Below are 17,161 nucleotides of genomic sequence, written 5' to 3'. Positions count from 1 at the left end.
ACCCAGGTGCCCCAGGGCTAGAAGCTCGAACTCTCTGCAGGGCTATTACTCTCACCAATTTAGCAGGCCATAGCACCATTCCATACTTCTGCCCCAGTGCCTTGTCACTGCTACTCAACATCACGCTCACCCCAGCTAGAATCCTTCCCTATGTTAAAATTCTAATGCCCCTAACCTAAGCTATGTTAGGAGAGTGGTTGGGGTTGGGAGGATCTTAGTGACTAGAGGGAAACACAAGGGCCTCTAGAAGTGCTGGTGTCCTAGGACTGGTTACATAGATATTTTCAGTTTATGAATAATCACTGAGTTGTGCATTTAAGATGTGCATTTTTAATGCATATTATGCCTTTTTTAATTTTTATTTTTATTATTTTTTAAGGTTATTTATTTGAAGTAATCTCTACACCCAACGTGCGGCTCAAACTCACAACCCCCAAGATCAAGAGCCACATGCTCTTCTGACTGAACCAGCCAGGTGCCCCTTATTATGCTTTTTTTAAAATTGTACTGCCCAATGGATAAACCAATGTTTCAAGGAAGGACCTTCTCCCAAAAAGAAAACTGGGTGAATGTGACCATTACATAAAGTGACAACTGACTAAAGACTGCTGGGGAAAAACAGACTGGCTCCCAACAGTTTCAGGTTACAGAGCTAGATTATAATCTATAAACCTTTCATAAGTGTGGGTCTGGAGCCATTTTCTTGGAAAGAAGCTCATTTCATATGGCAGAGGGAAGTTCACTACAGTTACTAGCCTCCCATACAATGAGCAAAAAGAATGTTATGACAGAAAGAAGTTGCTGGGAGTCATACTTGGGCCTAGTCCTGTCTCTGCCAAAGGGCAGCCCAAAGGTCGCCAGGCTAGTCATTCTGCCTTTGTTTCACATAAATATGGTATCACAACACGTGCTACATAACATCACAGAGAGAATATATGGAAGAGCTTTGCTGAAGTTAAAAGCCTCATATGGGCATCATTAGAGTTTCTAATTTAACATCAAAGAGAGACAAAGGAAATATCAGAGAAGAAGGCCCTGGGTAAATTTTTCTTAATCTCTTCTGAATACTTCTGTAAATGGAACAGCAATTTGGCAAACTCAGTTTGACTCACACCTATCACACAGAGCCCAGCCAAGGAAAAAAAGCACACTCAGTGTTTAAGAAGGGGAAGAGGACACACACCCTACTAATGCCCACATACCTGCTCTCCAGGGACTGCTGGCTGCCCAGGCAGCACCACACCACAGATGGCAGTCACTCTGGAAGAGAGGTCAGCTGAAACAAGATGTCCCTGTAAGTACTGCAGCTCCTTCTCCTTATGCCAAAGGGAGGTTTCTGGATTAGCCAAAACCAAAGCCTTCTCCAAGTCCTGCAACTGGGCCTCTTCTAGTAACCTGAGGAAAATGAGGATCTCATCAATTACTTTAACGCACAGCAAAGCCACATCAAGATCTCCAGGAATCCTCTTACCTCAACCTGAAATGGATCAGCTCCTCACTATTAAAAATCTTCTTAAGGAATGATAACTTATGTTCCTCATTCATACAGGTGACCAAAGCAAGACAATTGGCTGTGTACCTGGAGAAAATCAAAGTATATAAACTCAGGATAAGCAGCTGATTCTCAAGAATAAAGAAAATTTGCTAGCCAACTAAACACTAAAAAAGGAAATCTTAGGGGTGCCTGGTTGGCTCAGCTGGTAGAGCATGCAACTCTTGATCTCAGGGTGGGGAGTTCGAGCTCGACGCTGGAAGTAAAGATTACTAAAATAAACAAACAAACTTTAAAAAAAGAAAAAGAAAAGGAAATCTTATGGAATTAATATAATACATTTAAGAGTAGAAAACACAAATCAGGCATGATGAATTCACTTGACAGAACCTGAAAAAGGTGGAACTCCTCTAGTATCACCTCATTTTCCACTAAAGAGACACATGATTAAGGAAAGGAAATAAGAACCCAAAAGGTACCAGAACAAAAATAACACATTTTACATAGCTTCCTTTCCCTCCTCATGCACAGAACTCTACACTCCCTCTATCATCCCCACACTTGAAACACAGGAAAAGTCCAACAGCTACACACCAGCGGACCAAGGTGTCATGGCTTCTGAGGAGAGGGACACACACACTCCAGTCCCAGAGCTCCCGGAACACAGACTGCTCTTGCTGCAGAAACTTGTAAGCTGCTTCCATTAGGTCCCGGAGCTTCATCCGCCTGCGCCCATAGCGGACTGGATTAGCATCTGAACTCTCTAGGAAGAGTCTTTGAAAGACTGGAGAAGTGTCCTTGAAATACCTCAGGGCAAACCTTCAGAAAGAGAGAGATTATTTTCATTTGTTGGCGAGGACATCAAAGTATACATCTCCACTTTGAGACAGGACAGCAGAATGTAACAGGAATTTCCAAGGGTCTGAAAGCAAAGAGACAAATACTGAAGCTACCTAGTCCTAAGATGGTATGCTGTTTAAGTTCAGGAACCAGGACCATGGCATGAGATATCTGACAGAATACAAAAACCAGAAGTACTCATCCCAAGTGTTTTCTACTGAAAACCCACTCATCTTCAACAAACATTTATTGAACTTCTCACTAGGAGCCAGAGTCTGTGTTAAGTACCAGGGATATAAAACCAAGGAGATACTATCCTGGACTCCCCCAGTAACAAGGAAGATAGTCACTTACAGGAACAACAAGAGGCACAAGAAAAAAGATTCAACTAAAACTGGGGGAGTCCAAAATAGACACTTTGGTTGCATCTGAAGAGATGAACAGATTTTCATGAAGCACAGAAGGAAGGAAAGTAAGATTGCAAAGAAGGACAAAAAGCTTCAGACAGAGGGCCACTGGGTGGCTCAGTCAGTTAACTGTCCAACTCTTGGTTCAGGCTCAGGTCATGATCTCAGGTACGTGAGACTGAGCCCTGCGCCAGGCTCCATGCTCAGCACAGAGTCTGCTTGGGAATCTTTCCTGCCATTCCCTTCACTCACTCTCTCTCTCTCTCACACACACACACACTCTCTCTCTCTCTCTAATAAATAAATAAAATCTTAAAAAAAAGAAAGAAAGAAAGCTTCACACTGTTCTTTACGTATTCTGGATATTGATCCCCTATCAGACATATGATTTGCAAATATTTTCTCCCAATCTGTAGGTTGTCTCTACATCCTTGTTTCCTTTGCTGTGCAACAGCTTTTTAGTTTGATGTCCCATTTGTCAATTTTTGCTTTTGTTGTTTGTGCTTTGGTGTCATCCAAAAAATCACTGACAAATCTAGTATTATGAAGCAATCTCTCCCATCAGCCTGTTCCTGAACTGCATTCTTTTATAATAACTTGGTAAACTAGTGGCCAGTAACAGAATCCCCCAAGAGCCCATTGGGAATGTGACACAGCAGCTGCAGGAGCCGTTTGAGTCTGTTTTTCAGAGCACCTTGTACTGAAGCACCAAGGAGGTATACTCCAGACTCCTGGCTCAACAAATCCCCAAATATAAAACTGTAATTGGGGAATAATGCAAATTCAGGAGAAGGGTGGGAAGGCTTGGACTTCTACAAGCAAGGCAGGCAAACAGGAATAGAGGTTTGGTAAATTAACACTTGTGATATTCTGAATGAGAGTGGACAAATGAGACTTAGAAGATTCAGCTGTTGCTCAGAAGAGACCTGGCAGAGTAAGAAAAAGAAAAGAGATTTGGGAGGAAATACACCAAACTACTAACAACAGTTATCCCTAAAATGTAGAATTTCAGGGTAAAGAAGACTTTTGCTTTTTGCAATTCTGTATTATAATTTAAATTTATTACTTTTATAATTAAGGGGAAAAAAAACAGGACTTTTTTTCTTCACAAGGATGCTGTCAGAATAAGTACAATAACTCTTTGGGGGAAGAGAGGCTGGTATTCCACTAGCTCAGAGGCAGCTGACGTTGGCAGCACATGTAGGACTAAGTGGGCAGTAACAAGCATGCAGGCAGAGAAGCAGTAACCAAATGGTCAACCTGACCCAGGGGGTCTTTGAGGAAGATAGGGGGAAATGAGCAGAGTGCACTGGCAATGACCCTACGTTTGTGCAGCAATGGGAGGAAGAGAATTGTGGTCCGCTCTAATTATACAAAAGGGAGACTGGTCAATATTCTCTCCCAAACTTACTCGACTACATCACCCTTTTCTCTAAAGACCCATCATTTTCAAGGAGTGCTCTAAAATTCTGATCTCAGCAATGATGGATGGACCAATAAAGCATCTTTAGCCAGAGAATAACATTAGTTTTTTTCCCTAAAGAATATTCAAAGACTGAGGAGAAGGGTCTCTTTCCTGGAGGAAGATGAAGAGTCATAAAGTCCAAAATGCAACAAGGAATACCATCCAGTTAAACATCTAACCTTGGATGAGCCACTCGCTTGGGCAACTCATCACAGTCTTCCCAGCATCTAGAAATAAGACCTGTGGTCCAGTTCCGGCTCTGACACTTAGAACAATTTAGGTAACCTCTCTAAAGATTTAAAATAAGATTTTACAATGATGTTGCTGAAGATGTTACAATATAAAGATTAAAGGGTGCCTGACTGGCTCAGTCGGAAGAGCATATGACTCTTGATTTCAGGGTTGTGAGTTCGAGCCCCACACTGAGTGCAGAAAGTAAATAAATAAACTTAAGGGAAAAAAAGAGGAAGTGGTCCACCACTAAATGCAAAAAAGATTAAAAACATATACCTACATACTTAAACACTATAAAATCCTGTATAAGTATATATTATTACTAAAACAACACCATTGTTTTAAAATCCACATTCCTAATCACCACTACAGATCCACAAATTTCATGCCCAAGGATGTTCAATGTCATATTATATGTCAAAAATTCGAAAATAACCTGGGGCACCTGGCTAGAGTGTACAACTCTTGATCTCACAGTTGTGAGTACAAACTGCATGTTGGGTGTTGAGATTACTTAAAAAAAATAAAATCAAGGAAAAAAAAAGAACTTGGAAACCTAACTAATATGTTAAAATAGAGAACGTATCAACAGACTGGGATTGCTTTCCCGGAGTCCTTACAAAGAATCTGTTAGAGTAAAACATATGTTGGAGGATTCTAGATGCAAAAACAGTATGAACAAACAGGAACAAAATGGTAATTATGTGAGGTGAAAGATGTCTTAACTAACCTTATTATGGTAAATATTTTACAATATATACATGTATCAAATCACTATGTAATATACCTTCAACTTATACAATGTTATATGTCAAGAAAAATATATTTCAATTGTTATCTCAATAAAACTGGGGGGGGCACCCAGTAATGAACAAATAGCATAAGGGAAAAAAAAGAAAAAAAAGAAATGCTTAAGACCACTGAGGTACCACACGGAAGCCTCAAACAACACCTTGAGCTCAGAAAGAGGTATGTACCCATAAATGAATGGCAAGCATTAGGACCCTAGGGAGACTGACTGAGTACCTTCTCTTCAGTCTCTTTTTTTTTTCCTAGATTTTCACTGCTATCCTATTTCTTTTCTCTTCATTCTTCCTCTCCTTGCTCTTCCTCCACAATCTGCCACAGTACAAAATTTTCTCTGATTTCCAAGAGGGAAACATTCATTCCTTTTTAGTGATTTTCTTCCTCCCCTTAAGTATTTGGCTCACACACCTCCACTATATTCAATTGTTTGCAAAACACAATAACCCATTATATTTGTCTTTTTTACCCACATGATGTGGTCCTGAGCTTAAAAGAAGGGTCTCCTATGACTATATCCTATATCCTAATATAGGATATATAAAAGATTCAACTAAAATTGGGGGATCCTATCTAAATATATTTGGTGTATTCCTAATACATTAGGTATATTTCCTCTACAGAGGAAATTTGGGGCACATGTTGAATTAATCAGCTATAATTCTTAAAACTAAAAATCAAAATCTCATTCTACATGATTGTCTATAGTTTATTGTACAACATGCATTGATTCGTTTACACACAGCTTTTTTGCTTGTTTTTTGAATTACTCTATCACAGGCACTTTTGTAAACTGCATCATATAATTTTTGGAATGAAATGGGAGTGTAAATAAAATATACAGCCTTGGCAAAATGAAAAGAAGAAAAAATAGGGGTGTGCTCACACACGCATTCAATAAGAACATAAAACTTGAAGCGGATGGGAAATCAGACATAACTAATCCATCATTTTAATGATTCTCAAACACAATCCAGAAGCACTCTACCACAAAGGCTTAGGAGAAATGGGGGTTCAAGTTATCCACACATCAATCTCAAATGGTAAGTACAGGATAGTCGGCACACGTTATGAAATGGTACCACAGACAAGTACGTCTAAATGATTACAGCACTAAGTAGGCCACAATCTCAACCCCAATCAACCCACAGCATATGTTCCTAATTACCAAGTTTAACATTGATATTTGCCGTGTATTTTCTAGTCCCATTAACCTGGGCTCATTTTTTCCCTCCCCTTTTAGAAAAGCTCATACAAATTATGGCTTTTTCCCAAGCCTTCATTTCTTATTCCCTTCATTCAAGAACCAGATTAGAGATCATAGTTCCAAGAAAGCCAAAGTGTACTTATTATGTTGATGAAAACTAATAAATAAAAGATGGATATAACAGATACTCTTAGGGGCACCTGGATGGCTCACAGTCATGACAGCGAGTCCCGCATCAGGCTGCCCGTTCAGTGGAGAATTCGCTTCAGATTCTTTTTCCCTCTCCTTCTTACCCCTTTGCCCCTCCCCAGTTGCACAGGCTCATGCGCAAGCACTTTCTCTCTCTCAAACAAAATCTTAAAAAAAAAAGAGAGATGCTCTTATTAGTGCACAGATATTATTCAACTTTAGAATGAAAGTTCTTTTTTTTTTTAATTTTATTTATTAGAGAGAGAGCGAGAGAGGGAACACAAGCAGGGGGAGTGGGAGAGACAGAAACAGGCCTCCCACAGAGCAGGGAGCCCGATGCGGGGCTCGATCCCAGGACCCTGGGATCACGACCTGAACTGAAGACAGACACTTAATGACTGAGCCACCCAGGCGCCCCTAGAATGAAAGTTCTTACTGAGTCCCGCATAGGGCTCCTTGCTCAGAGGAGAGCCTGGCCTGCAGCTCCTCCTGCTTGTGCACACTCTTTCTTTCTCTGACAAATAAATAAAATCTTTAAAAATAAATAAATAATAAATAAATAAATACACTTAAATCGCCTTATATGTCTCACCAGATGATACAATCCTTGAAGGCAAGGAACATGTCTTAGCCATTTTTCCAGGCCTGTCTTGATGGCCAAGACTTAAAAGAACAGTAAATGGTTATTAAACTGAGCTGGATAAAGGGATTCTGTTGTGATCATTTTTATAAAACAGTACTACTTATCTTTCTTCTTTCTTGTATTTCCCTTCTTACCTTCTTCTCAACTCAAGACTCCTCCTTTACTTCCCAGGAGACAGCTGGTTCTACAACCTCAAGGAGAAATACGAAGAAAAAACTGTTACTCACGGGAGGACATCAGGATGGTTACAGATGAGTTTGCTCATTGACACACAGAGCCGTTCGTGTAGATCGTGGTTGACTTGGCCTCCAGCTTTAATGGCCTCAGCATTCCTTTCCAGCAAATCCAGAAGAAGCGGGCGCAGCTGGCGACCAACCAGCATAGTACAGTCTTTATCCAGAAGTAATTGGGCTAAGGTATTCAGGATACACTGGCGATCTTGAGGTGTCCAAAACTGAGAAGGGCAAAACAATGTATCTATATAAATGCTACTCATTTGTACTGCTGCAGAAAAGCAAAAATCCTAGCTTGGAATCAAAACATCCAATTTCCAGACTTCATAAGTGAATTTATCTTATAAAACACAATGGGGGTTTTTGCAATAGAAGATTACAGTGAATTTAAAGTAAAAGGCTGTAACAAAGAGTCCACTGGGGTTTGAGTGATAGGACTGATACCTGAATTCCATGCAAAATGCTACACAGCTTTCCTGAAAAATAATCTGTTTCATGGTTTCAATACTTCCCAGAGAATCCAGTGTTTCCCCCAGCTCCTTTGCTCTTGAAGGAAAACAGAAATTGCATGGGAAAAAAACAAAACAAAACCCCTACAGTTAGTATGCAAAACTGCCAACTCTCTTGAAGAAAGGATAGAGATAAATCAATTCCAGAAAATGAATGAGGATATCCCTATGAAGGCTTCAGCCTCTAATAAATAAACAAAACAGAATCCAAAGGAGACGGCCACACTTTGATATGCAAGATGAAATAGACCACAAAATTCTAGTGCCTGGGCTCAGAATGTCCATAAGAGCAACAAGGAAAACTGAAAAAGCGTGTAAAAGGTCTCATATTGCTAGTGTGCATGCAGATCTATACAACCTTGCTACTGACAATGGGACCTCAGGTTTAAACTGATTAAGGGTCATACCCTCCGACCCAGCAAATCCAATGCTATGAATTTATCCTATGGAGTTTCACACTAAAGTTATCCATAAGAGTGCAGCTTGAACACAACCTAAATACCATATGGAAAAATTTAACAATTTTTTCCAAAATTATCTCTCACAAAAGGTCACCTTACACCTGACCTCTTATGAAATCTTCCAAAATATAAGGGCATTCACTCATAAAACAACTAATTCTGCATAAAGCACTGATGGGGGAAAGATGTTACATTGGAACAATTTCTATCAATATTAGTCCTACAAGGAAATTTAACAGATTTGGTCATGATTCACAGAGGCATGATATGACATTTTCAACTGCCGAATGTCCCTATAAACAAGCCCACTAAAGATATCATTTAAAAAGTATACAGTAGGGGTGCCTGGGTGGCTCAGGGTCCCAGAATCAAGCCCTGCATCAGGCTCCACGCCTAGCATGGAGTCTGCTTGAGGTTCTCTCTCTCTCTCTCTCCCTACACCCTTTCCCCTGCTCACTCTCTCAAATAAATAAATAAAATCTTTAAAAAAAAAAAAGGTAATCTGGAAAACGATGTTAGAATAAATAGATATTTAGCCTTTTTTTTTAAAGTAAACTCTATGCCCAATGTGCGGCTCCAACTCCTGACCCCAAGATCAAGAGTCGCATGCTCGAGGGCGCCTGGGTGGCTCAGTTGGTTAAGCAACAGCCTTCGGCTCGGGTCATGATCCTGGAGTCCCAGGATCGAGTCCCGCATCAGGCTCCCTGCTCGGCGAGGAACCTGCTTCTCCCTCTGGCCCTCCTCTCTCTCTCTCTCAAAATAAATAAATAAATCTTTAAAAAAAAAAAAAAAAAAAAGAGTCGCATGCTCTACTGACTGAGCCAGCCAGGTGCCCTCAGTTATTTAGCTTTCTAAAAACAAACTTAAATACATACATACATACATAAATCTTCACTGACATATACTTTACATACAATAAAATGCACCCATTTATAGTTTGATGAGTGTTTTTTTTAATATTTTATTTATTTGACAGAGAGAGACACAGCAAGAGAGGGAACACAAGCAGGGGGAGTGGGGGAGGGAGAAGCAGGCTTCCTGCTGAGCAGGGAGCCCGATGCAGGGCTAGATCCCAGGACCCCGGGGACCATGGCCTGAGCTGAAGGCAAACGCTTAATGACTGAGCCACTCAGGCGCCCCAATTTGATGAGTTTTGACATATGTACACACCCATGTAACCACCACCCAATTAAAGTATCAAACCCAAAGTTCCCTTATGTTCCTTGGCAATCAATCCCCTTGACTGGCAACTAATAATGATTTTATGACCATAGATTAAACTAGTCTACAACTTTATATAAATTTAATCATATAGTACATGCTCTTTTCTGTCCAATTTACCTTGCTCAGCATAATGCTTTTGACAATCATCTGTGTAATTAAATGCTTCAATAACTTACTCCATTTTATTACTGACTAGTTTTTCACTATGAACAAACCACAACTTTATTACCCATTTGCATGTTGATAGATATCCTCATTGCTTCACTGTTTCTAGCTATCATCAAAGATGATATCATCAAAGATGTTGAGAATTTTTTCAAGTGTTTAATAGCCACTCATTTATCATCTGTTCAATCTTTTCTCCATTTTTGTAAATGTTCTGTATCAGCTTGAGGAAATTTTGTTCTATTCCTAACTTGTGTTCTATTCCTAGCTTGTTTTTCTTGAGTGGGTTTTGGTAGTTTGTATTCTTCAAACACTCTTTGATCTAAACTGCTTAATTTATTAGCATAAAATTGTTCATATTAATCACCTATCTTTTTACTCTTTTTAGAATCTGTTAACAGTGGCATTTTCATTCCTAGTAGTTTGGATCTTTCCCATTTATTCTTGATCAATCTTTGCAAAGACTCACTTTCTGGCTTTACTGGATTGCTCTATTGTTTGTCCGTTTTCTATTTCACTAATTTCTACTCTTACCTTTATTATTGTCTTTCTTCTACTTATTTTGGGTTTAATTTGCTCTTCCTTTTCTAATTCTCTAAGGTGAAAGCTTAAAAAATATCACTGATTTCAAATGTTTCTTTCCTAATATAAGAATTTAATGTTATAGGGCGCCTGGCTGGCTCAGTCAATAGAGCATGTATGTGACTCTGGATTTTGAAGTCATGAGTTCAAGCCCTGTGTTGGGCTCCACACTGGGCATGAGGTCTAATTAAAAAAAAAAAAGAATTCAATGTTTTGAAAATATGAATTTCCCTCTAAATACTGCTCTAGCTGCATTCCACAATTTGTTTAAATTATCATTCGGTTCAAAATACTTTCATGGGGACGCCTGGGTAGCTCGGTCATTTAAGCATCTGCCTTCGGCTCAGGTCATGATCTCAGGGTTCTGGAAATGAGTCCATGTTCGTCGGGCTCCCTGCTCAGTGGGGGAGTCTGCTTCTCCCTCTTCCTCTGCCCCTTCCCACAGCTCGTGCTCTCTCTCTCGAATAAAATCTTTTTTTTTTTAAAGATTTTATTTATTTGACACAGAGAGAGCGAGCGAGCAAGAGAGAGTGAGAGAGAGCACAAGCACAAGCAGGGGGAACAGCAGGCAGGGAGAAGCAGACTCCCCGCTGAGCAAGGAGCTGGTGGTGGGGCTCAATCCCAGGACCCTGGGATCACGACCGGAGCCGGAGGCAGTCGCTTAAATCGACTGAGCCACCCAGGCGCCCCTCAAAAAAAATCTTAAAAAAAAAAAAAAAAATCTCTGATTCTTCCAGTGATTTTCCTTTAACCATCTTTTTATTTTCTCTAATTTTGTTTTTTAATTTCTAACATTTAGGGATTTTGCCAGTATCTTTTTGGGGCTTTTTTTCCCCTAATTCCAGTGGGGTCACTGAATATCCCAAGTATGATTTTAATTCTCTTAAATTTATTGAGACTTGTTTAATGGCTCAGAATATGCTCTATCTTGGTAAATGTTCCAGATGAGCAGAACATGTATTCTATTGTTATTAGGCACAGCACTCATAAATGTCAAATAGGTCAGGTTTGTTGATAGTGGGTCTTCCACATGCTTAGTGATTTTCTGTATTTGTTCTATCAATTTTTCAGGATAGAATGTCAAAGTCTCCAACTGTAATTGTGAATTTGCCTGTTTTTCCTCTTCTGTCACTTTTTTTTTTAAGATTTTATTTCTTTATTTGAGACAGTGAGAGAGGGAACACAAGCAGGGGGAGTGGGAGAGGGAGAAGCAGGCTTCCCACAGAGCAGAGAGCCCTATGTGGGGATCGATCCCAGGACCCTGGGATCATGACCTGAGCCGAAGGCAGACGCTTAACGACTGAGTCACCCCTTCTGTCACTGTTTGATTCACATATTTTGATCTTCTGTTATTAGGTGTACATATATTTGAGGTTTCTTTCTTAATTTTGCGCTATTGATATTTGGAGCTGGATGATACCTTGTGAGGCTATCTCATACATTGTAACATATTTAGCAACATCGCTGGCCTCTAAACACTATATGCTAGAAGCAACCCCACCACGACCAGTTGGGACAACCAAAAATGTCTCCAGATTTGCCCTTGGCGCAAAATTACCCCAGTTGAGAACCAGTAGGCTGGATTAAAAAATACTTGAAACAAAAAATGGAAATAAGGTTGACAGGAAAAAGAAAAAAAACAAAAAAGTTCCTTTTAATAAACTTTTATTTTGGGGGCACCTGGCTGGCTCATTCAGAAGAACATGAGACTCTTGATCATGAGTTCAAGCCCCATGTTGGGTGTACAGATTAAATAAATAAACCTTTTTTTTTTAAAGAAACTTTTAAAAATTTCAAAAACTAAAAAACACCTCATATACCATATACCATTTTAGAAAACTTGGATTATTATCCTGGAGACAATGGGGAGCTTTTATACAGGATGGGGACAGAGTCAGATGACTTATTAATGATAATTATATTAAATAACCAGAAGAGGGAACCTAGAGAGAAAAAAAGTAAGTTAGTGGTTGCCTGGGGGGATTTGGGAGAGCACAGCGATGCAGGGGCAGGGGTAGCTAAAAGGTATGGGGGTTCTTTTTGAAATAATGAAAATGTCAGGTTGCCTCACTGGCCCAGTCGAAAAGAGCATGCAACTCTTGATCTCAGGGTCATGAGTTTGAGCCCCACATTGGGTGTAGAAATTACTTACATAAATTTTTTAAAAATTAAAAAAAAAGAAAAATGTCTAAATATCACAGTCTAAAATAAACTGTGATAACAGTTGTGCATATCTGTGAACATAGCAAAACCACTGAACTGTACACTTAAATAAATGGATGAAGTATAAGGTATGTGAATTGTATCTCAATAAAGTGGTTTTTAAAAATTATTATTATTATTAAAGCTCACATGTACTGATTATTTACTTTATGCCAGGCACTTTAGTAAGCTCCTCACATGCATTATCTAGATCTTACAACAATCTTATTTATAGCAATAATAATTAACCACTTTTATAAACAGTGCTTACTATAGTCTAGGCATCTAATTCTCCCAGTAACCCATAAAGTGGTAATATTATCCCCATTTTACAGATAAGGAAACTGAAAAATAAAAAAGGGGTTAAGGTCACAAACCTAGCAGCAGAACCGGAGTCCTTGCAACTATTTAGCAGCTGCCATATGTAATGTATCAAGAAACTGAGACTCAAGAGAGTTAAGTAACTTGTTCAAGGCCCCAAAAGGAATTAAGAGACTAGATTTGCTCTTCAGCCATACTTGAGTTCCAGTATCTTAAGCACTCTGCTCTTCCTGAACGCAGACGGTGATCAAGGAGGTAAGGGATGTGTGATACTGTCATTTATAAAACATTTTTTTAAAGATTTATTTATTTGAGAGAAAGAAAGCTTCGTGCACATGGCGGGGAGGGGCAGAGGGGCAGAATCCTCAAGCAGACTCTCTGGTGAGCAGAGCAGGACCAGGGCTTGATCTCACCACCCATGAGATCTCAACCTGAGCCAAAACCAAGTGTGGGACGCTTAACAGACTGAGCCACCCAGACTCCCCATGACTTATAATAGTATATTTTCCTAAAAACCCTTGGAATTTCCTGTGAGGAGAGTGATAAAGGTGTCATTTGTTATGTTGTTATGTTAAGGAGGTGAATTTTAAGAGGTTTTTTTTTTTTTTTGGTTTTAAAAGTAAGTTCTGGGCCCAACATGGTGCTTGAACTCACTACCCAAGATCGAGAGTTGGCATGCTCTATCAACTGAGCCAGCCAGGTGCCCCAAGGTAGTATATTTTGAAAGACCCAAGGATGGGGACTGGTTGTCAAGAGAAACAACCGAATGATTACAGTGTTGGAACTTTCAGTCCTACCCCCACCTCCACCTCACAGACCAGGCGTTGGACACTGAGTTCCAACACTAATGGCTAAAGAGTTCATCAATCATACCTATGTAATGAAGTCTCTATAAAAACCCAAAAGGACTCGATCAGGAGAGCTTCCAAGTTGGTGAAGACATGGCTATGTGGAGAAAGTGTCACCTCTGGGGCGCCTGGGTGGCTCAGTCGTTAAGCATCTGCCTTCGGCTCCGGTCATGATCCTAGGGTCCTGGGATCGAGCCCCACATCAGGCTCCCTACTCGGTGGGAAGACTGCTACTTCCTCTCTCACTCCCCCTGCTTGTGTTCCTGCTCTCACTATCTCTCTCTGCCAAATAAATAAATGAAATTTAAAAAAAAAAAAAGTGTCACCTCTGGAGAGGGCATGGAAGCTCTGCACTCCTTCTCACATACCTTATCCTATACATCTCTTCCATCTGGCAATTGCTGAATTATATTCTTTTATAATAAACCATTGATCTAGTAAGTAAAATGTTTCTCTGAGTTCTGTGAGCCACTCTAGCAATTTAGTCAAATCCAAGGAGGGGGCTGTAGGAACTTCCAATCCACAGCCAGTTGGTAAGAAGTGTAGGTGACAATCTAGACTTTTAAAAAAATTTTTATTGTTATGTTAATCACCATACATTACATCATTAGTTTTTGATGTAGTGTTCCATGATTCATTGTTTGTGTATAACCAGTGCTCCATGCAGCGCGTGCCCTCTTTAATACCCAACACCAGGCTAACCCATCCTCCCACCTGACAACCTGGACTTTTAATTGGCATCTGAATTGGCGGTGGGGGAAGTTTTGTAGGACTGAACCCCTAACATGTGGGATCTGATGCTATCTCCAGGTAGACAGTGTCAGAACTGAGTTAAATTTTAAGACACCTAGCTTGTGTCTGAGAATTGCTTGGAGATGTTGGAAAACACACATACTGGAATGGAGTCAGAACTATAGGATGGTGGTGGTAGTAGGGATGAAAAGGAAGGAATAGATTCAATATTGAGTAAATAAAACATGGAAGACTTGGCCATATGTGAAGGAAAAGGAGTGAAAAGAATGAGGACACTCAGTTCTCTAAAGTGACTGGATAGAGAGAAGGTGGTGTCACCAGCTGAGATAACATAAAAAGAAACACAATCCTAAAAAAATTCTTACTTCAGATCTCAACTGCAATGAGAATCATGTTTTCAAAAGTCTTTGCTTTCTAATAAAAATTGTTTTGTTTCCAAAAACAGGAGAAAAAGAGAATAGCAACACAAACAACTCTTCTGAGTCAAAGTCTTGAAATGATTACTAAGAATGGTTCAAGGAACAAACCTGAAAGACATCTCAGATAGGACAGAATTTGACAATGTGAAGCAAAGAAAAGGGAGAAGCAAAGGTCTCCTAATCTCCTTAATTCAACTGAACTTTCGAGTAGCTTTCAAATCCAATACTATTTCTATACAATCTCAGAATCCAAATGAGTAGTTCTCACACTTTTGTGTGTCAGATTCTCTAAAACTTTATCTATTAAAGACTACAAACCATTTCCCCACCCCACTCCCAATACATAAACACCAATTTTACATCCAGTTACAGTGGCGTGGAAACATAAATCTCCTGTTGCTGGTCCATGATCGCCAGATTCAGAACTTGTGCTCTGAATTCTAAAGCCCACTTACAAAAACTACCTCCAGCAACAGTCCATAACCCAGAAGCCTGTCACCAGAAGCTCAGCTCATACAAATTGATTCTCTTTTCTTAGTCCAACCCATCAAAACTGTTTTCTTTCTACAGCTCACCATTTGTTTAGTGATTTCCTTCACTGGGTCTCAGAAGCCAGAAACCCCAAGATCTTTGACTCCTCCCTCCCCTTTAGATTTTCAGTTTGCTGTCACCAAACAGAAATGACTCTCATGTTAGTTCTCTGCTGCTCCAGACCCAAAATACTCTCGTTGCTTCCTAAGCAATGGGGTATTTCCACAACGCACTTATGACTGAATAAATAAGTTATAGATACCGGAGTTAGAAGAAGAAAACCCACATTTTCCACTCTCAAGAAGCTCAAAGATATTGGGGGAGAGGAAGCATAAAATAGGAAATTAAAATGCAACGTGAAAAAAATGCATGATAAAGGTCCTCAACTCAAACAGCAGGGAGTCGAGAGAAGGCTCTTAAAAGGTCAAAAACCCATTTCCTAGAAGACTCTAATTCACCTAATAATGCCTATGGTTAATGTTACACAGTTGGCACTAGCTGTCTTGCTTTGCCCTTCGGTTGTTGTGTTTATGAACTCTCTCCAAAAATAAATGCTAAATTCCCTGGGGGCAGAGACCGTAACGAATTTCTGTCTCCTCACAGAACCACACCGCGCCTAAACGCAAAGCAAGAACGCAATCAATACGTGTCAGCCGGCCAAAACTATGGGATGGGGCAGAAAAGAAAAACAGTCACCCAGACTAACAGGGGTGGCTTAGACTTGGCACACTAGAGTAATACACATGTCAAAAGGGCAAAGATACAACCTCAATTACAGAAAAACAAACCACATTTCTTTTGGAAGGCCACGTCTGCCACAGAGTGCTGCAAGGGTGGTCGGCTGGTGGAGAGAACCGAAGGATCTCTCAGATAAACACAAAAGGATTCTTCCAATTTCCTCAAACACGCGCGGACGTCTCCGCCCCTGGCCAGCCCTGGGGAGGGGTCCAGGGTGACAGAACACCGCTACTCTCTTCCCTTAAAGTAGCGCGTCTCGCTCAGGGCTGCAGGGCACGCGCGAGGGGGGCGGCTGGGGTCTGCCCGGCAATTTCCCTCTCCCTCCTTCTTTTACCTGTTTGGCCAAGAACCTGCCCAGTTCGCTGCGGCTCTTCTCGTTCTTGGCAGCGAGTAAGCGTAGCGGCGCGGCCGCCACCTCCAGGAAAAGGTGCTCCATGACGGCAGGCCCTCTCTCCCCGGCGGCCACCAGCGCTCCCTACTTAGCGCTCGGATCCCCCGAGCCGCTGAGGTCCCGCACCGGAGGTGCCAGCAACTACGCCCCCAGGGAAAGCACCCCGGCTGCCCCGCAGACACCGGGAGAACTGCAGCACACGTGGGGGAGCACGCGGCGCTCTCCGTCATCAGCCCGCGACCACGACGGCGACGGCAGGGCGGCCCCAGCCCCGCCCCCTCAGCAGCGGAAACAGCGGGAGTCACCACCGCGCCAGTTCCGGGAGTGCAATAGAAGCGGACTGCCGTTGTGATCCGGGTCTCTTGGGTACAGTCCTGGTAGGTTTCGGAGGCAAGGTGTGGCGGCACAGCGAGACAGTAGATTCCGCTAGGCGGGAGAAGCGAGGGAGCTCTCAGCCCACCATGCCTCCCTCCTATGGAAGTATGACAAGCACGCCCCTTGCG

At 41.1% G+C, this 17,161-nt stretch overlaps 1 protein-coding gene across 1 annotated transcript in view; it reads right to left on the bottom strand.

The window, feature by feature from the left end:
* Positions 1–16,838, bottom strand: part of MDN1 (midasin AAA ATPase 1) — a 157,813-nt gene extending 140,975 nt beyond the window's left edge. Inside the window, exons 1-5 of the mRNA XM_028108025.2 lie at positions 16,602–16,838; positions 7,509–7,735; positions 2,087–2,311; positions 1,472–1,579; positions 1,203–1,395 (exon numbers count right to left, since the gene is read on the bottom strand). Of these exons, the coding sequence (XP_027963826.2) occupies positions 1,203–1,395; positions 1,472–1,579; positions 2,087–2,311; positions 7,509–7,735; positions 16,602–16,703 (855 nt within the window). The 5' untranslated portion in view covers positions 16,704–16,838. The remainder of the gene's footprint in view (positions 1–1,202; positions 1,396–1,471; positions 1,580–2,086; positions 2,312–7,508; positions 7,736–16,601) is intronic.
* Between the last annotated feature and the right edge of the window lie 323 nt (positions 16,839–17,161).

Source organism: Eumetopias jubatus, unplaced genomic scaffold (genome assembly GCF_037043125.1).
Source record: "Eumetopias jubatus isolate StellerSeaLion01/CBP00866 unplaced genomic scaffold, mEumJub1_p1.0 scaffold_6, whole genome shotgun sequence".
NCBI lineage: Eukaryota > Metazoa > Chordata > Mammalia > Carnivora > Otariidae > Eumetopias > Eumetopias jubatus.
Note: the sequence above shows the minus strand (reverse complement) of the source record. Positions and strands in the feature narration are given on the sequence as shown.